This window comes from Aulonocara sp. 'chitande type north' Nkhata Bay, linkage group LG5, assembly GCF_057382095.1.
Source record: "Aulonocara sp. 'chitande type north' Nkhata Bay isolate Kocher_YH1m ecotype deep benthic linkage group LG5, A_spYH_male_GT1.1, whole genome shotgun sequence".
Classification (NCBI taxonomy): Eukaryota; Metazoa; Chordata; class Actinopteri; order Cichliformes; family Cichlidae; genus Aulonocara; species Aulonocara sp. 'chitande type north' Nkhata Bay.
This window is the reverse complement of record NC_141348.1, coordinates 16,675,397-16,692,459: the sequence shown is the minus strand read 5'-3', so window position 1 is coordinate 16,692,459 and position 17,063 is coordinate 16,675,397. Positions and strand designations below refer to the sequence as shown.

The 17,063-nt window shown below is 44.4% G+C and overlaps 2 protein-coding genes across 3 annotated transcripts in view; one reads left to right on the top strand and one right to left on the bottom strand.

The window, feature by feature from the left end:
- The window catches only part of slc25a26 (solute carrier family 25 member 26), a 58,018-nt gene extending 45,411 nt beyond the window's left edge, over positions 1-12,607 (top strand). The window contains exons 8-10 of the mRNA XM_086291671.1: positions 2,073-2,137; positions 6,914-6,987; positions 12,178-12,607. Coding sequence (XP_086147797.1) covers positions 2,073-2,137; positions 6,914-6,987; positions 12,178-12,274 — 236 coding nt within the window. The 3' untranslated portion in view covers positions 12,275-12,607. The remainder of the gene's footprint in view (positions 1-2,072; positions 2,138-6,913; positions 6,988-12,177) is intronic.
- Positions 12,608-14,545: 1,938 nt separating this feature from the next.
- lrig1 (leucine-rich repeats and immunoglobulin-like domains 1) overlaps positions 14,546-17,063 on the bottom strand; it is a 35,708-nt gene continuing 33,190 nt past the window's right edge. The window contains exon 18 of one of the 2 annotated variants that reach the window (XM_086291669.1): positions 14,546-17,017. In XM_086291669.1, coding sequence (XP_086147795.1) covers positions 16,821-17,017 — 197 coding nt within the window. In that variant the 3' untranslated portion in view covers positions 14,546-16,820. The remainder of the gene's footprint in view (positions 17,018-17,063) is intronic. The other variant, XM_086291670.1, reaches the window with a different exon arrangement.

The window sequence follows — 17,063 nt, the reverse complement described above, 5'->3', positions numbered from 1 at the left end:
ATTTTACAAAATTAAACTAAACAAAACATTTTCAGGAGGTAATACATTTTACTGCATGTTGTTTTTGTACTAGTTGTAATTAAATGTAGGGTTTCAATTCATTTGGAGAATAAATGGAACTTTGAAACACGACAGGCTTATACTAAATAGAGTTTGTAAAACTGATTCTCTGTTATCATTTTAAAGAGTTTTGCTTGTTTGTTTATTATTTGTATTTATTATAGTGACTTGTCGTACTTGGAGTTTCAGTGTAACCAGAGAGAGAAATCTCGACCCGGGGCCATTTAAAGCGGCAGCGCTGTCCTTCATGGAAGAAAATCTGCAGCAACATCTGTCTTTCCACCCAGTCTTGCATTTTTTGAGATAAAAAAATTAAAACCTGAATGTAAAGACATATTTCAGCAAAAGAACAATTCTGTAGTTCAGTCTGTGGAGCATTTATTGGACTTTTACAGCTTTCAGTCCATAACTCTTAAAATGCTACAGCATGCCAGACAGGACAGGAAGATGGAGGTTAGGTGATCTGGGGGCGTGATGCTGAGATTGAAGTGTGACTGATTTAGAGAAAACACACAACACAGCACCCTGAGGAATTGGGACGTGGCCTTTAGCCATCCCCCATCTGGGCTGTGGTCTCAGTGAAAGGAAGATTGTAGATAGAGATGCTTCAAAAGAAACAAGTGTGACAGTGGGTGTCATTTTAAAGAGGAAACCCCGTTTGGATTTATTGAAGGATTTCTGCACGAGCTGGCTTGAACCTCTTGTGCAGCTAGTAATTGTGAATGATGTCAAATTGCTGCACCTAATTCCTTGTTTCGTTAGTTCCTCATGAAATAATACAAAATCAGTGGATCAAGACTGCACTGTTCACTATATGCAAATAGTATTTGAGTATTTAAGCAGTCAGGCGGCCTGGTCATTGGTTTGAGAATATGTATTTGTAGAGAGAACAATGTGGGGTGAAGGATCGGGGGGGCAGGGTGCTGTGGGTCCAGGGTAGGAGTCAAGTTCACGTCCCTACGTGACCAAGCTGCTGTCCAAGAGGGATCCTCAAGTTTCAGTCACTTCCCCTAACATTGCGCTTCACACTCACTCTCTCTCACTCATACATAATCTGCTTGACGCTGGAAATGCTCACACATGCGTGTTTAATCATCCCAGATATCTCTATGAGTATCCTGCGTTGATTTATGGCAGCTTTCAGCCTGTGTAGACACCATCATATCAGTCACCTTCATCACCTTCACGTCCCCCACTTACTAAGTGTAGATTATTTAATTGAGCGCTAGACATGTGAGATTATTTATTGGGATGATCGTAGTAAAGCATGCCACAGTAAGACAGCTGTACTGTTTTATTCTTGAACTTATCCCCCTCCCACAGCAGAGAACAAAAGCCATCTATTATAATTAGCTATTAACTATAAACCCTAACGCGGTTTTCCTGCAGCTCCACCTCACTTACAGTCACATTGCTCCTCAGTGGCCCATATAGATATGTTTACCAAGAACAGTTGCTATGTTTGTGTCAGGGCGACACACACGTAACACACACTTTCTCAGTTATACACACTCTTCTGCTCACTGGAGGCTGCTCTGGATTTTGCTGCCTATCCAGCTTCCAACTTGGAGTGTTGGGAGGGAATTTGGGGTGGAACGTCTCTATAAAGCTCACAGGAGTGAGTGTGTGTTTTAGGGGGTCTGCGTGGCTTTTTTTTGCATGCATGTGCATGTAATCAGGTGTGTGTGTGTGTTTATAGCTCAGGGGAAGACGTAGGCTGGACGAAGCTGTAGAAAAGGGGGTGCTGGGAATAGAAGCGCGTCTCTGGTTTTTGTGGTCTAATAACAGGGGAAGGTCTGGGACTTGGAATATTATGATTTTATGAACTTAATGGAGTTGAGGGCCAATAGTTCTTGTGTTTATTGCTGAATTAATACATTACTGTAACTGTGGTTAAGTAATTGGTCTCTTTTATGGGTTTATTTTTAATATTTAAAGTCTGTTCTGAGAGCATAGAGTAAAGGCCTCTTATGTTTTCACTTTGCTGAGCGCGTTTGTGTGTCTTTCTGTAGGTGCAGTAGCCGCGCTTGTTACCACTCCTCTTGACGTGGCAAAGACCAGGATCATGCTCGCAAAGGTATACACACTTTAAACACGGCCACACAGCACAACGCCTCCTCTGGCAGCGAATTCATAAACACTGCTGTCAGGTGATGCCTCGCAGGCGGGGAGCTGAGCGACCCCCGCAGTGGTCGTGAGCACGTTTTGACAGTGTCAGCATGCAGGACCGGAGCAGGCCGAGGTAGCGCCGGGACATTAGTGACACCTGTGTGCACATATATCACCTCACCTGGAATATGGACCATTTCGGGAACACGCTGTTTGTGCGAATGGTTAGTGTTAAGAGTGCGGACATGTTACTACTTCAGGAGAATTTCCATCCCAAGGCTGCTTGTCACTGAGAGGTGAAGCAGAGGCCCATTGTCCCTCCGGTTAACTCTCCTACTATGTCCGTCTTCCAAGGCGTCCCCCCCCAAAATCCTCGTGTTCTGCGAATCCTCCTCTTCCTCCCTCTCCAAGCCACCTTTTTTCTCTTCTGGCTCGCTCTAACTGTATGTCTGGCTTCCCTCACTTTGTCCTGTGTGTGTGTGTGTGTGTTTGTGTGTATAAAGGGTAGTGAGTTCAGAGTAACCTCAATCGGCCCCCCACACACACACGCACACTTACACTGTCCTTGGAGAAGACACAGTGTTCCATTCCCACCCCGTCCTAACTAATGAGACACTGGAATTAACATAAGACTCCGACAGTCTTGATCTCTGGTGAGAAGCCGTTGGCTGTAGGTGGAACACTGTGTTACAGAAGCTTCCTGTAAACATTATCTGAAACACAGCTGCTGTAATTTAACCACCAGCAGAGGACTTGGCCTGCATCGAGTTTCAGTTATAACTTTATAAGGCCAAGTCTTTGATTCACTAAAGGCGCCACAGGTGAGAAAAGGAGAGTGAAACGAGAATGTGCTGCTATGCCGTTTAAAGCGCTTCTACTTCCTGTTTAAAGTCTGTCCACATCCACTTTACTACAAGGAGGATTAAATGTGTGCATCTCAGACTTTCATTTTTTGTAATTGAACTCAAAAAATGTAAGCTTTCATATATGCTATATTCATGACATGTAAAGTGAAATAACTTCAAGCCTTTTTTGTTTTAAATTTTAGGATGATGGCTTGCAGTTCATGACAATCAGAAACTCAATATCTCAGAAATGAGTGATTATTAATCTCCGGCTCTCTTATACAGTGTGTCTTTTGTCTTGTCTTTCTCCTCTCACGCTCAACTGGTTGTGGCGGATGGCCTCCCTGAAGCTGCTTCTGCTGGAGGGTTTCTTCCTGTTCAAAGGGAGTTTTTCCTTCCCACTGTCGCCAAGTGCTTGCTCACAGGGGCTAATCTGATCTTTAGGGTTTTTTCTGTATTATTTTAGAGTCCTTACCTTACAATATAAAGCACCTGGAGGTAACAGTTGTTGTAATTTGGTGCTGTAGAATTAATATTAATTTGAAGTGAAAAGTCTGCATGAATCGTTGGACTTCAAACACCTTGGATTCTGTGCCTCTGCATGCTTCCTCCAGACTCCAGGACCTTTGTTTTTCAGTAAAGTAAAAATGTGCTTTGATCTGAAAATAAGACTTTGGGCCGCTGAGCAGCAGTGGTTGTTGAAGCTTGTGCTTGTTCCTGCCACACTTTCCCCTTCCAGTCCACTTGCTTTTTATTCTTCAGCACAGCACTCTACTAACATCCTACACATGGAGGGTGTCAGTGATCATCATCATCATCTGGACAACGGTTAGGTCAGCAGGCTTTCCAATCGTGGCGGCGTGCACTGAACTACCTTTGAGTATAAATACTGTTGAATTGTAATTTAGTCAAACTTTAAATGAAAAATTCTAATAATTTGAGATACTGGATTTTCAATTTTCATGAACATCAATCGCTAAGCTAAGCTGCAGATTTTTTTTCTCCAGTAACCTCAAATCATTATGTTTAGGAGTTAGGAGAAAGTGATAATAATGCCAATAAATGTCTATTTATGATTAACAGTTTAAAGCTGTGATATTGAGTTTATATTCACCAACCTGGAAACAACAAATCTTTGGCATTTTTTTTTTTTTTAAATTACTGAAAACCCCCCCAGAAAAACATCATATTTAATGGCTGTGATGTATTTCCTGTCAGCCAAATTAGCAACCAGTGGTCCCGATAGTTCTTAAAGTGGTGCTGAAAATGAAATTGTAAACTATTTTTTGTGAAAATTATAAATTATTTCCTGTGACATCAGAATTTATACTGTCCCGATCAAAAGATCAAGACCACTTGAAAAACTGCAAAAAGCTATATTTTGCATGGTGGCTTCCAAGTAGAGCTTCAACATGCAACAAGAAGAAATGGGAGTGAGATACAACTTTTTTTTTTTTTTAACATGCAGTTTATTGAAAACAACACTTAAACTGAAACAGGCTGTTTTACAGCTGATCACAGGTTTAGGACCACATGCATTTAAAAGGCCAAATCTGTGCAAAAATGTGGATTCATTGTCATTTTCTGTCAGGTAGTCACACTGTCATGACGTTCTGATGGCAAAGGCAAAAAAACGTTCCCTTTTTGAACGTGGTTGGGTTGAACTGCATAAGCAAGGTCTCTCGCAGCGCGCCGTCACTGCTGAGGTGGGACACAGTAAGACAGTTATTTGGAATTTCTTAAATGATCCTGGGGGTTATGGAACGAAGAAGTCAAGTGGAAGACCCAAAAAAATTTCACCAGCACTGAGCCAGAGGATCCAATTGGCTGTCAATCAAGACACCGGACGATCCTCGAGCCAAATTAAGGCCCCATAACCATCAGACGGCATCTGAAACTGAAGGGCTTCAAAAACAAATCTCCTTGAATGCCACAGAGCTGACTTTTGGACTTTGCAAGCGAGCACCAAACATGGGACAATAAAAGTTGGAAGAAAGTTTTATTCTCTGATGAGAAAAATGTAACCAGATGTTTTCTATGTGCCACAGCGGAGGGGGCGCCATAACGGTCTGGGGTGTTTTTTCCTTCAGTGGAACAACAGAGCTTCAGGAGGTGCAGGGGCGTCAAACGGCCGCTGGCTATGTCCAGATGTTATAGAGAGCATCCCTCATGACTAAGGGCGGGTTTGGTCCTAAACTTTTGATCAGCTGTAAAACAACCTGTTCCAGTTTAAGCGTTGTTTTCAAAAAATGTTTTGTCTCACTCCCATTTTTTCTTGTTGCATGTTGAAGCTCTACTTGGAACCTTGTTAAGATCCAACTATGCAACATACATTTTCAAGTGATCTTAAACTCTCATTTTTAGGGGCTCAGGTTTGGTGTCGCTCGGTTGGCTCCTTGTGGGTGACAAGTCCAGGCAGGAGCGTTGAAGAAAGACAGACAGAGCAGGGCTCGTGTTGACTGTGGACGCTTTAGATCCGGGCTATGGGGGGAAACTGGGTGTTGGAACTTGTCACATCAGTTTTCTTCCCACAGGACACAGAATGAAAGACTGGCGTTGTACAGTATGCAGCCTAGCGCAACCGAGACCCAGGCAGGCCGACATCCAGGGCACAGCTGGAGGAGCAAAGCCCCTCCAGGACAGGACTGCCTGCAGCAGTGGCAGCGTGCCTGTTGTACCACAGAGCTGCCTCATACCTCCTATGCTGCTACCGCACAACACTGGTCTTCTTAGAGTCGGAGATTTCTGCCTGTTCATCACAGTGCTGCCATCAGTGTCATGTTTACTAATATCCACTGAAACCAACTGTGGCAAAGACAGGAGCCAGTGCAACACTTTATAGAGCAGCCGTTACTGTTCAGACTTTTCACAGGAAGCATAGTGGATGCCAGAAAACCCAGAAAAACACATCAAGAAGCACTTTTAAATCTTATATTTGGACAACAAAAAAACACGAATCGGGAGAAGAAACTCATAAACTGAGATGCATAAAGATATTTTTGTATGTCAGCATAAGTTAGACAGGGACTGTGTGTGTGTGTGTGTGTGTGTGTGTGTGTGTGTGTGTGTGTGTGTGTGTGTGTGTGTGTGTGTGTGTGTGTGTGTGTTTTGGACACCCTGTTCCTCCATTCCCTCGTTCCACCATTCCACAGCAGTAAAGGAAAAGAAAACTTGTCAGGCCAGAAGAGGAGGGGGCGGGGGTGGATTCATTTCTCAACCACCTGTCTCCAACAGAAACACAAGAAATAGGGGTGTTTTTCCCATTTCCGTGAAGAAAAGAAGCATGAATCCTACTCTAGATTTACAGCGGATGCTGCAGACTGTTTCCTACATGTTCAACAAGCTGCAGCATAGATCGCTGTGCGCACACCAACACACAAACTCCTCAAGCCTGTGCTCAGCTCCCTCCTGCTTATTCGAATCTCACAACTGCCTCTTCCATTTTTATCTTCCTTCCTTTTAAACTGAAGCCACCCACCATCACTTAACCCAATGTGGCCTTATCGTGCCGCTCTCATACCCGTGACGCTCCACGCTGATGGATTCAAAACTCTCTGGCCAGCTAATCCGTTTAGTATAAATAAAACGACCGGACTGGCAGGAGGAGAGGGAGACAAGGAGAACTTGTTGAGTGTGTTTTTTTTGGGTGGGCAGCTGGTTGGGTGTGTTTCTGAGCGGGTGCTGGAGGTGACACCTGCGCTGACACAGCTGTCCATTAGCAGAAAGAGGGGGGAAGGGGAGGCTGGAGGAAGCTGGGCTAAGAAAGACTAAACAGGGTGTCTGTCTGAGGAGCAGGAAGCACGGGAGACAATTTATCAGTCATCGCACCTCTATTTGTGCTCTCCAGGTCCCTCTTTCTGTCTCACTCACTCACTCTCCCTCTCTCTCCCTCTCTGCAGGCCGGCTCAACCACAGCGAGCGGCAACATCCCACTGGTGCTCTACGATGTGTGGAGGAGTAGGGGCATTGCAGGGTGAGTGTGTGTGTGTGTGTGTGTGTGTATCTTGATTTTGGTGAAACATTCAAAGACCCTTGTGATTGTTTAAAACCAAACAGCCTCTTTACACAAACCATTTTATCCCAGGCCACTTTAGAAAGCTCGTATTTTACATGATTTGATTTAACCCGGCTCCCGATCCCTCGCGTAATCAAGTTTGATAGAGCGGTTCCTCCAGGGAGCGTGAATTTACAGCCACGGCTGAAAAATGAGCTGTATAAAAGCTTTTCCTGACGACTTGCTGCAGCGCCTTATTGATTAAGGTGTTACGAGGGGCCAAGTGAAAGGGTTTATTTAAGTGTTTTGATGTGTTTATGATGCGCACTGGACAAAAGGCCAGGTCTAATGGGGTCCACAGAGGGCCGCCAGCACTAAAACAAACCCTCAGTCCCGGTGAGTAATAGGCCTGCTTGTGTACAGGCTGCCATCGCTTAATCGGGATGCACCCCGGCGTAGTGCTCGCAGCAGATTTGGTTTGGGGCTGGGCCAAACGCTAGTAGGATAATGCTCTCCACCCTCCCTGACTCGCAAACACACGCACACACAGGCAAATTTTGTGTTTGTTTTTAGCAGACACAGTCCTGGAATCCAATCAGAGCCAAGGGTGATTCCCTAAAAACCTCTTTCAAACATTGGTAACACTCTGGGCATCATTTTTAATAAAGATCACGTCTGAGACTTGATTAAATCTCAGTGAGCTGATAGTTGGCAGGCCCCCGTGGAAAAACCCTAACTACAAGTCCCACTGTCCCTGCTGGAGCACAGGAGAACTGTTTACAGCCTCCAACTCTGCAGCACATGGAAATCTTTTTTTTGTCTCCCTCTTCTTCTCCTTCTACTCATTGTATCATCATCCTGGGCTTAGCTGTGTCTCAGCTGCACCCAGAGAACAAGGACCATGAGCTTAAAATGACAAACACTTTTTTTTTCTCCTTCATGATGCGATGTAACCAGAGAAGGTGAAGAATGAGAACAAAGAGAGTAGCTAAGAGACACATTAAATGCAGAAACAAAGGAGAGTGTTTAAAAAGTTTTTTTTTTAAGTACAAAGGGAGGAATGGGGGGGTCTGTTTTGGCCCGGTGGCCCGGTGGTTGCACTGGTGCATGCCTGATACAGATTGCTGGGGCTTTAAAGCTGTAATTATGGTAATAGGCCCAATTGCTGTGTAGTGAAGCTCTAAAGTGCTTCCATGTGTGTGCCATGCCCCAGAGAGCCCGGGTTAGGAGAGAGCAGTGCAGCTCACTGGCCTACCCCACTAACCTGCAGGATAACCAAACACGGCTATGAGTCATGTCAAAATAAACACTAATGGGCAACATGTCCTCGAGGCTCTCTGATTGGCTCCTTGTGCAAACCAGAATAGAAGAAAAGCAAATAAGTAACATGCTCTCAACTCACACACAGAAACCTGTGGTAAAGTGCAATTGTACTTTACTGTTATTGGTCCTGCAACACAGCATGAACGGAGTCGTGCTGTGTTGCAGGAAACAGTAAAGCTGTGCTGCAAAGACACAATGATGAGCAGCTGTCCGCCCATCATTTAAGCCTGTCCCTGTTTTTGTCTCGTAAATATCTCGAGGACTCCAGAACATTCTTGCTTTAGATAGGATTTCTGGGAAAAGGTGTCTGTCTTCTTCTTTTGGAGTCAAACTTTTCTTAGGCGCTGCGCTGAGGAAACACAGAAGTGATTAAATAGCATTTTACAGACTGTTGTTTCCTTCTGCAACAAGTGGGGAGAAACCATGTTTACTAGAATGCCATGTTAATTCAGCCTGTAGCACAGGTGTTGACTACAGAGGGAGTTATTTCCAAGGATTTATCAAATACATGTAGCGCTCTGTCTTCCAGAATTCCTCAGCCACGTCTCAAACTTGTTAGTTCTCACGAGAACTGAACAGTATTAAAGAAAATGTCACTTATTCTTTTTCTTTCTTTTTTTTATAGTTTTGGACTCACACAACACGGAAAGTGCTTGTTAGAGGCTCAGTGGTTTGTGCTATTTGTTCAGATGAAAAATGTCCACCATCACTGCAGTTATAGTTATATAACAGATAAAGATAACACAGAGGAAACAGGGTGACTACAGATGAGTAATTTGTTTTCCAGACACTGATTATTTAGTGTTTTTTAAGGGAAAGTGTGCTCGAGTCTGTTTTTGTCTCTGCAGCTATCGTCCACTTTTCTACACCCACTCCCTGCTAGAAGGACATAAAAAAGATTGATTTTCCTCAGATTTGTTGAAGACCCAAACATGTTAGAGTCGGTCCTCTTTCCTCTTAAATTTATCCTTTCAAAGAGTTTCCGAGGACGGCTATTTTTATTTTATTTTTTTCATGGAACGCATTCTGTCTGCCAGAAATTTGCTTTCAGATACATTTGAAGATTTCTCCCTCGCTCTCTTCTTAAGCAGCACCGGCATATTTCTTCACCGCAACCAAAACATTTTGCGTGAGCTCACGGCGGTTCCTCCATACTGTCCTGCCGAGCTTTGAAACTATATTTAGCCCGGTTCCTCGGGAGAGGCGATTGGCCGACAATAGGGGGATGACGGCTCTCTGTGAATGGCCAGGCCGTGATGTCGAGGAGTCCCAGGGGGAATATTTGAGCTCCGGCTCTGCTCTGACGTCCACAGGTGGGCCTGATCCCAGACAGGAAATGTAACGGCAGCAGAGAGCTGAGACAAAACATGAGCGCTGAGTTTAAAATTAGTTCATTCCTCGCAGCGCGGCTATCGGACCATCACATGATGGAGAAGGTTGAGTGGAATACACAGGGATCTGTGTTGTCGTTAGGCGCTCCACCTGCCCTCTGTTACTTCTGTCAGTGGGTTTTGATTAGCTTTGGATTGTATTTGATATCAGGGTGTAAGCAATGCACAGCACTCCCCCGGTGCAAGCCTGCGACTTTTGTTTCAGCAGATGGTGATAGATAGCCGTGCCGAGATGGAAAGAGCACGTCGAAGGGCAGGGCAACAGCCTCTGACTAATGTCCCGTGTTTATTTGCAGCAGTTCGGTTCATGCTTTGATAAACACACTTGTATAAGGTCTCTCACACTTCCAACTTCCTCTCGGTTTCACACACTTATCAAAGCCAGCCATGCAAAGCTAAGCCGTCTGTTGAGACCGGGCGACCTAGGCCTGGAGCATTCTTAAAGGTGGAGTCGTGTGAATGGTTGGGATGTTTGGAAGATCCCTGGCATGCTTGGACACTTGTATAACTTTACAACGGACAACGTGAAAATATCATAAGTAGGAAGTCTGTCATGGCCTCTGATCTCAAATTTCTCAAAAGAGCTGCACTTAACTATGTGTGTGTGTCCAGAAATAGAAGCTTCATGTAGGGCACTGAAAGGAAGATGACAGAGCTTACACAGAGACTGTTGTAGGAAGATCTTCTGTTCCACTTGAACATGCAGGGCCGATGGTTAGGCACAGTAGAGCTTTGAGCTAAATGCTAACATCAGTATAGTAAATGCACAGCGGAGCGCCGCAGTAGCTGTGTCATTAATACAGCTTTTTTTTTTCCTCTAATAGTGAGTAATAGCAAATCTTGGACTGGGTGGCTCTGCAGCAGAAGCTGGTGTGAAGTTCTGAAATGTGATATGGAAAATAATCTGCATACTTTACCTCTCAGTTGCTAGCTGGAAGTCCTGTTTTAATTTCTTCTCTATGAAAACCTGAAACCTTAAAAATGTGATGCCTAAGCACAAAACCGGCCTGGTCAGGTTGCCCAGAAGTTGTCAGCTCTTCAGAATTATTTTCTTTCTCTTTTGATTTGTGCGTGTGTGTGATGTATTTGCATTCAAGAAGCATTTTTAAGGCTGATGAAAACCAAATTAAACTTTGCAATATTTCAAAAGTTTCTCTAGAAATGAAAGTGGACAGGAACACAAGTGCCAACACACCCACACGGATGATGAATGGAGACAGACATGTTGCATGCGTCGACAGTTTTGTTTTTTTCAAACACGTGCGCGCGCGCGCACACACACACACACACACACACACACACACACACACACACACACACACACACACACACACACACACACACAAGCGAGCACAAGCACACATCCACCAGCACACAATACTTCTCATCTGGCTTGGACTGGGCCAGACCTTGTGAGCGTGGGGGCGTATTGGCAGACAGAAGGTGTTGGTAGGCAAATGCACTGCGAGAAAGTCAGACAGAGTGAAGCGGGGGGGGGGAAAATAAATGGAGAGACGGACACAAAAAGCCGGATGAACTGACAGGACCGAGTGAGCACGTGTCTTAGAAGTGCATGACGCAGCACGAATAGGAGTCAGAGGAGAAATCCCCAAACAAGTGAGCCAGCTGAGGGGGACGTCGCTGAGCGGAGAGACAGAGAAATGGATGGATGGACAGCAGAGAGACATGTGCAGATGTCATCTGGCCATCAGTCACATAGAGAGAGAGTAGAGAGAGCGAGAAGGAGGTAGGTGGGGGGAGTGAGAGCTCCAGAGAGGACTTGGGTGGAGGCTTGAAGCCTAATCCCAAAAACAGCTGTGTGTAGCAGGAGGTGGGGGGTATCTTGGGAGGCTCTTATGGCCCATCACATCCTTTGACCACCACCAATGTTAGCAGCTCCTCGTTGAGCCTCGGTCGCTGTAACACGGGCCCCAGCCTTTGCTCTTTGTGAAAGTGGCTCACTAACATGGCCTCATGTTTGAGGCGCTCTCATCGACCCCTCTGCACCCAAACACCATGCAGAGCTGGACACGAGACGCTCCGGGCCCCTCCTTTCACAGCGCTTTTTCATGGCAGTCATTTAAGCTGCAGCACACTTTTATGAGAGTTGATCACACGTCTGAGTGTAAGAAAATCTAGTCCTTCCTCTAACCACGCCCTTGAAATACGGATGAAGTGTGCTGCACAAAACACCAAGTGTTCTCTTTTTTAAAAAACATACTCTAGCTCACAAACAGGGTGTCACGAACAAGGCAATCTTACGTTGTTAGACAGTAAGCGAACATTAGTGGACTGACATTTTGCTCTTTATATTGAGGACTCCATTCATCCTGCACAGAAGCACTGTAGATAGTCTTGTAGCGTCTCAAATGCATTACTGTACCGCAATTTTGACAAATGCTGCAAAGATATCTTTTTTTTAAGAAGCACATGTTGCTCTCTCCCCTTTCTCCAGTCTGTTTGCTGGCAGCATACCGAGGATGACCTTCATCAGCGTGGGCGGTTTCATCTTCCTCGGAGCCTATGAGAAGGTCCGCCGCACTCTGCTATAGCAGCACGACCTGTGACTGTCCTGAGTCCTGACCTGATGGAGAGAACCAGAACAGCAGGGAAATCGTCTCTGGAAATGGAGGATCCAGCATCCTGCTGAGTCCTTTGAAATGAGGCAGAGAGGAGACGCTCACGGGGATGACTGCATTACCCAGAGTGCCACATTCATACTTATTGATTAGGCACTCAAAACACCACAGAATTTTTTGAAATGAAGCAACACTGTATCACCTAGGACAACGCAGTCATTGTAGTCAGCAGTGACTGGGACCATTTATGTTTCACGTGTTTGTGAGAGAATGAGTTATGTGATTAAAAACGGTCTTTGTATCTTTCGAGTGAGGTTTGGGGCTTTCTTTGACTCTCTGGAACTCTGCACAGTTTAATGATCATTTTAGCGTTTTCTCCTCTCTATTGGACTAAGCCACCTGCTTTAAAGACCCACCAGAGAGACACAGCACTATCTCACCATTGTTACAATCCTGCTGCAGCAAAGCTGACCTCATCCACATGCAAAAGCCTTTTTTTTTGTCCTTTTTTTCTTGTAGAATCCCAGAACAGTAGAAGCCTTTTATTAACAAAATCACGCACTTTGTCATCTCCGGCTCTTCAGATCTTTTATTTATGAATAGATCAGATTTTTGATTCGGCCACTGCTTAAGCATTTTGCTGTCTCTCTTATAGGTTTGTGTAAGGCTTTTTTTTTTTTTTTTAACCTTTTGTTGACCTCCTTCACTAGTATCAGTGTCTCTTTGGAACTCAAATGAAGTTCGACTGAACAGCAACCAAACACTCCAGATCTGTTATCTGCTTATTTTGTAAAGAGAGAAAGAAGGAATGGGCTTCATGGGCTAGAAACCTGCTTATAAACCAGTTGACTTGTTGAGTTTCTGAAAACGGGGTAGTTTGCATAAAAAATGGCTGCTTCTCTGAAATTTTGCACTTGCTTAACATCCCCATGTTTTGATGTCAAGTGCTGCACATTAGCGGTGCTGATAGGCAGTTATAGAAAGCCATGCTAGCTTTTCCTCTTATGGCAGTTGTATGTTGTGGGACGCTCTGAGCAACTGCATTCTCCACAATGTACAAACATTCAAGTCAAACAGAATTAGAGTAAGTGATCGACCTGATTAGAAGTCATGAAACTGGTAAACATGCTGATTTTGGCTATGTAAATCACTTGTGCTCTGATACACTCACTGAAGGGATCAGCACACCAGATTTCACAAAGAAGCTTCATTTTCTGCTCTTTCATTTAAGCAGATGGTTTTGATTTTGTTTGCTGAGGTTGTGTGATATCAGCGGTCCAGTCCCACAGCTGAACCGATCTGCATGACTGGATCAAGCAGAGGTAAGGCCGTGCACATTTTTACTCCGGCTTTGATCTTGTTTATTGGAGCAGCGGTTTCCAACTCCTGGACCACAGAAGTGTTGCGCGACCTGGCCACAAGGACGAGATATAAGAAAAGTTTGGAAATGAATGAGAGAATCTCTGAGTTTAATTTAAATTGTTGCGTGATGTGATTTCCAGTGTGGCCTTTTTAAATTTTACAAGTATTCATGCACCCCCTCCCTGCTCCTCAGGCTTTTAAAAGAAGAGGACAATTTAATAAAAAATGCTCCAATACATCTTATTGAAGGATTATTTAGCTGGCATATGGAAGAACAGTTAGGTATCAGTGTGTTTTCAGTGAATTAGCTCCTCTCATCTGTCAGCAGCCGGTCTGGAAGGTAAAACTGCACGAGAAGACAAATGTCCTCACAGGTGGGACTGTTTGTCATGCTGCTTGTCACTAGGCTGTAGCACAACAATGGTCGGAGTGTGATTGGTGGAGGCCGCGGCCAGGGGCACGTCAATCATCTGGTGACAAACGTCCATCTGGAATGCACATCCTGACCTTCAGTCAGACTCGACTCAATAGCAAATATTTTTAACAGCCCGCAGAAGGAAAAAAAAAAAGCCTGCTGTCTTTGCAGCTCCAAGGAGCCAAAAGACATTCCTGGTTGGAAGATTAGCTTTCTCTCTGTGTGTGTGTGTGTGTGTGTGTGTGCGTGCGTGCGTGCGTGGCTACTTGACTACTTTGAAGATCAAGGACTGTGGATTTCATGTCTTTGTGCATGCTCCATTTGAATTGATGGCTTCTCCATAACCGCTGTGACAGGAGAGCAGCGTTAAATGCTAACTCAGCTGTTTGTGATATTGTCGAAACATCCTCCCTATGTGTGTGCTTTTTTTTTTTATATGAGCAAGAAAACAGGCCCAACACTTGTAATAATAGCAAAATGGGATTTTTATTAGACACTTCAATGCCATGTTAGACACTTCACTGTTTTAACTTTGACATTGGGACAACGGTTTCAGACAGTCTGCATCAATAAATTACTCAGGATATGAACTGCACCCTCGCTCCTTCGAGTCCCTTTTACCTACTACACGGGGGTTGCTTTCCCAAAGCCCAAAAAACAAAGAAGAGGAGGAAAAAAAAAAAAAACATACTCTCTGATTGGTCTTGCTGGTAAAAATCACCTCAGTAAGTGCTATCAGGTGTAACCAGAGGAGCATGTCCTCCAGCTTACCTTGATAAGGCCACTGGTGTATTCATGTTGAATGGTACCAAAGCATTCAGGGACTGTGACAGTTCACCCCCCAAAGTTTGGTTACGGCACTTTTCACAAGCCTCCCTAACTGTTCACAGGAGTGAGCTGCACCTTTATCCACCTCAGGCATGAATCGTTATTACTGAACTGCAGTGATTCAGGTGGAGTACTGGCCATCTTTTGCTCCCAAATGCACCACCCCGTACCCCAGCTTCCCCCCCGGATGTCGACCCATATTACAGCAGTAACTGAATGACACAACATCACAATGCATCTTTTGCTAATTCCATAGCATTCAGATTTTATTATTAAAAAGAAGAGAAAAAAAACAGCTGGGCAGCCGGCCAATTAAACATCCAAAAATTGCAGCTTCGGTTATGAATGTGGGCCGTAACTCATGACAGGTGTCACGCAGTTGCACTGAGAGATTATTACTGGCTTTTGCAGCTTCCAAGCAACAGCTGTTAGCTGTTAGCAGCCACATGTGGTTGCAGAATTGTACCGAAGTCACTTTCTGGGACAAATAAAAAAAAAATCGAACTTAAAGAGGACCTATTATGCTTATTGCAGATCTCTCTCTCTCTCTAGATCGATCGATCTAATTTTGTAAAAAATTATTGGCATTGACTTGAGCAGCTTTGCACGATTCACAGTTCAAAACAATTATTTAGGTTTGTACACTGGGCCTAAGTGCAGCCCCCTCAAATCATCCTCTGGCAAACAGAGTGTCTGAACAGCAGGTGGGTGAAAACCGAGCAGTCTGAAGCCTGAGCTTTGGGCTCACAGGGATTACTTCTACATGCACTGACCTCGTTATGTGAAAACTTTGGCTATGTTTAATACGAGCATCCAACACTGTAACAGTTTCCACGTACATCTGCATATGAAAAGGAAATACCAAAAAGCATAATAAGTCCTCTTTAAAACACGTGAAGCATTCATCCCAACCCGATGAGAGCGGCTTTGCAGTAAACGTGTAGTGTTGTGAAACAGGTGGAAGAGCCTTAAGGGTACAGTATGTACTGTTGACTTTAGTGCGTCGAGATATGCGGAACGTCTCCTCAGAGAGGAGGCTACTGCATTCCTGCCGGTGGATCGTGTACACACAGTCTGCATGTTTGTGAAGTGAAGAAAAAAGTGCTTTAACTGATATCCCACCACTCGCACCAACATCTAACGTACCTAAATAATCAGCATCCGAGCTCCTCCTTCATACAAAAACGGTGGTGCGAGCTGTTTCCGTAAGGCCATAGCTGGCAAAAAAAAAAAAAAAAAAAAGGTAAAACATTCAAGTGCGATCAAGTGTTTTGTTTGCGATAAAAAGTGTACCAGGATCTCTCACAGAAACAGTCTCTGGATATATGCTATTACAACTTGAGTTTTCTTTGATCATGCAATAAGGCACTGCAGCTGAATGTTGGTAAAAGCTGAAAAAAGGCTGTTTTTTTTTCTTGTTGTAAGAAAAATAAAAATACCATCACTCCTTTCTTTGCCATGCACATATATTTAAACACTCTTTTTTGTAAAAGTTATATAATATATAAGAAAACTCTTATGTACAGTCAAAAAAAAAGTCCAAAAGGCATATTTCTCTTTTTAGTCCCCCTGCACATACATATTGTACAAGATTCCCCACATTTACATGCTTCAAATGCAAGTCACATTTTTTTCTTCTTTTTTTTTTCCTCTTTTTTGCAGCTAAAATTTTTATTTTTATTTTTTTTAGCGGCCACCTCCCAAAGGAAGGTTTTTAACTATGTACAGCTGATACGCTCAGATGGGACGCCCCCCACACAAGCTCCGCCTTCAAACTCCGGATGCCCATCCCCCCTCCTCCGTCAGTTCAGATGCAGGAGGCTCGGGACCGTTTGCCTCGATATGAGGTAGCAGGTTATTTCCCAGTGCAAGAAAAAAAATTATTGTATATATCGGTCCACATTTTTGGGGCTGCTAGTCACTGGCTCTCCTTAGAGAGGCGCTCTCATTCTGAGAGGCTCTGAGGGCGTGTCCATTGGACAGCAGAGTCTGCCTGAGCTCAGGCTCGCAGTCCGTGTCGATGTGTCCGTGGCTCGTCACGCTGGCCAGCTTCACCGGCTTGTGGAAGGAGTCTTCCTGCGATGTCTTGGTCTGTCCCGCTTTGCTCACTGCTGAAACAGAGAAGGAACAGGCGGGGTCAGTGACGTGGCACGCACA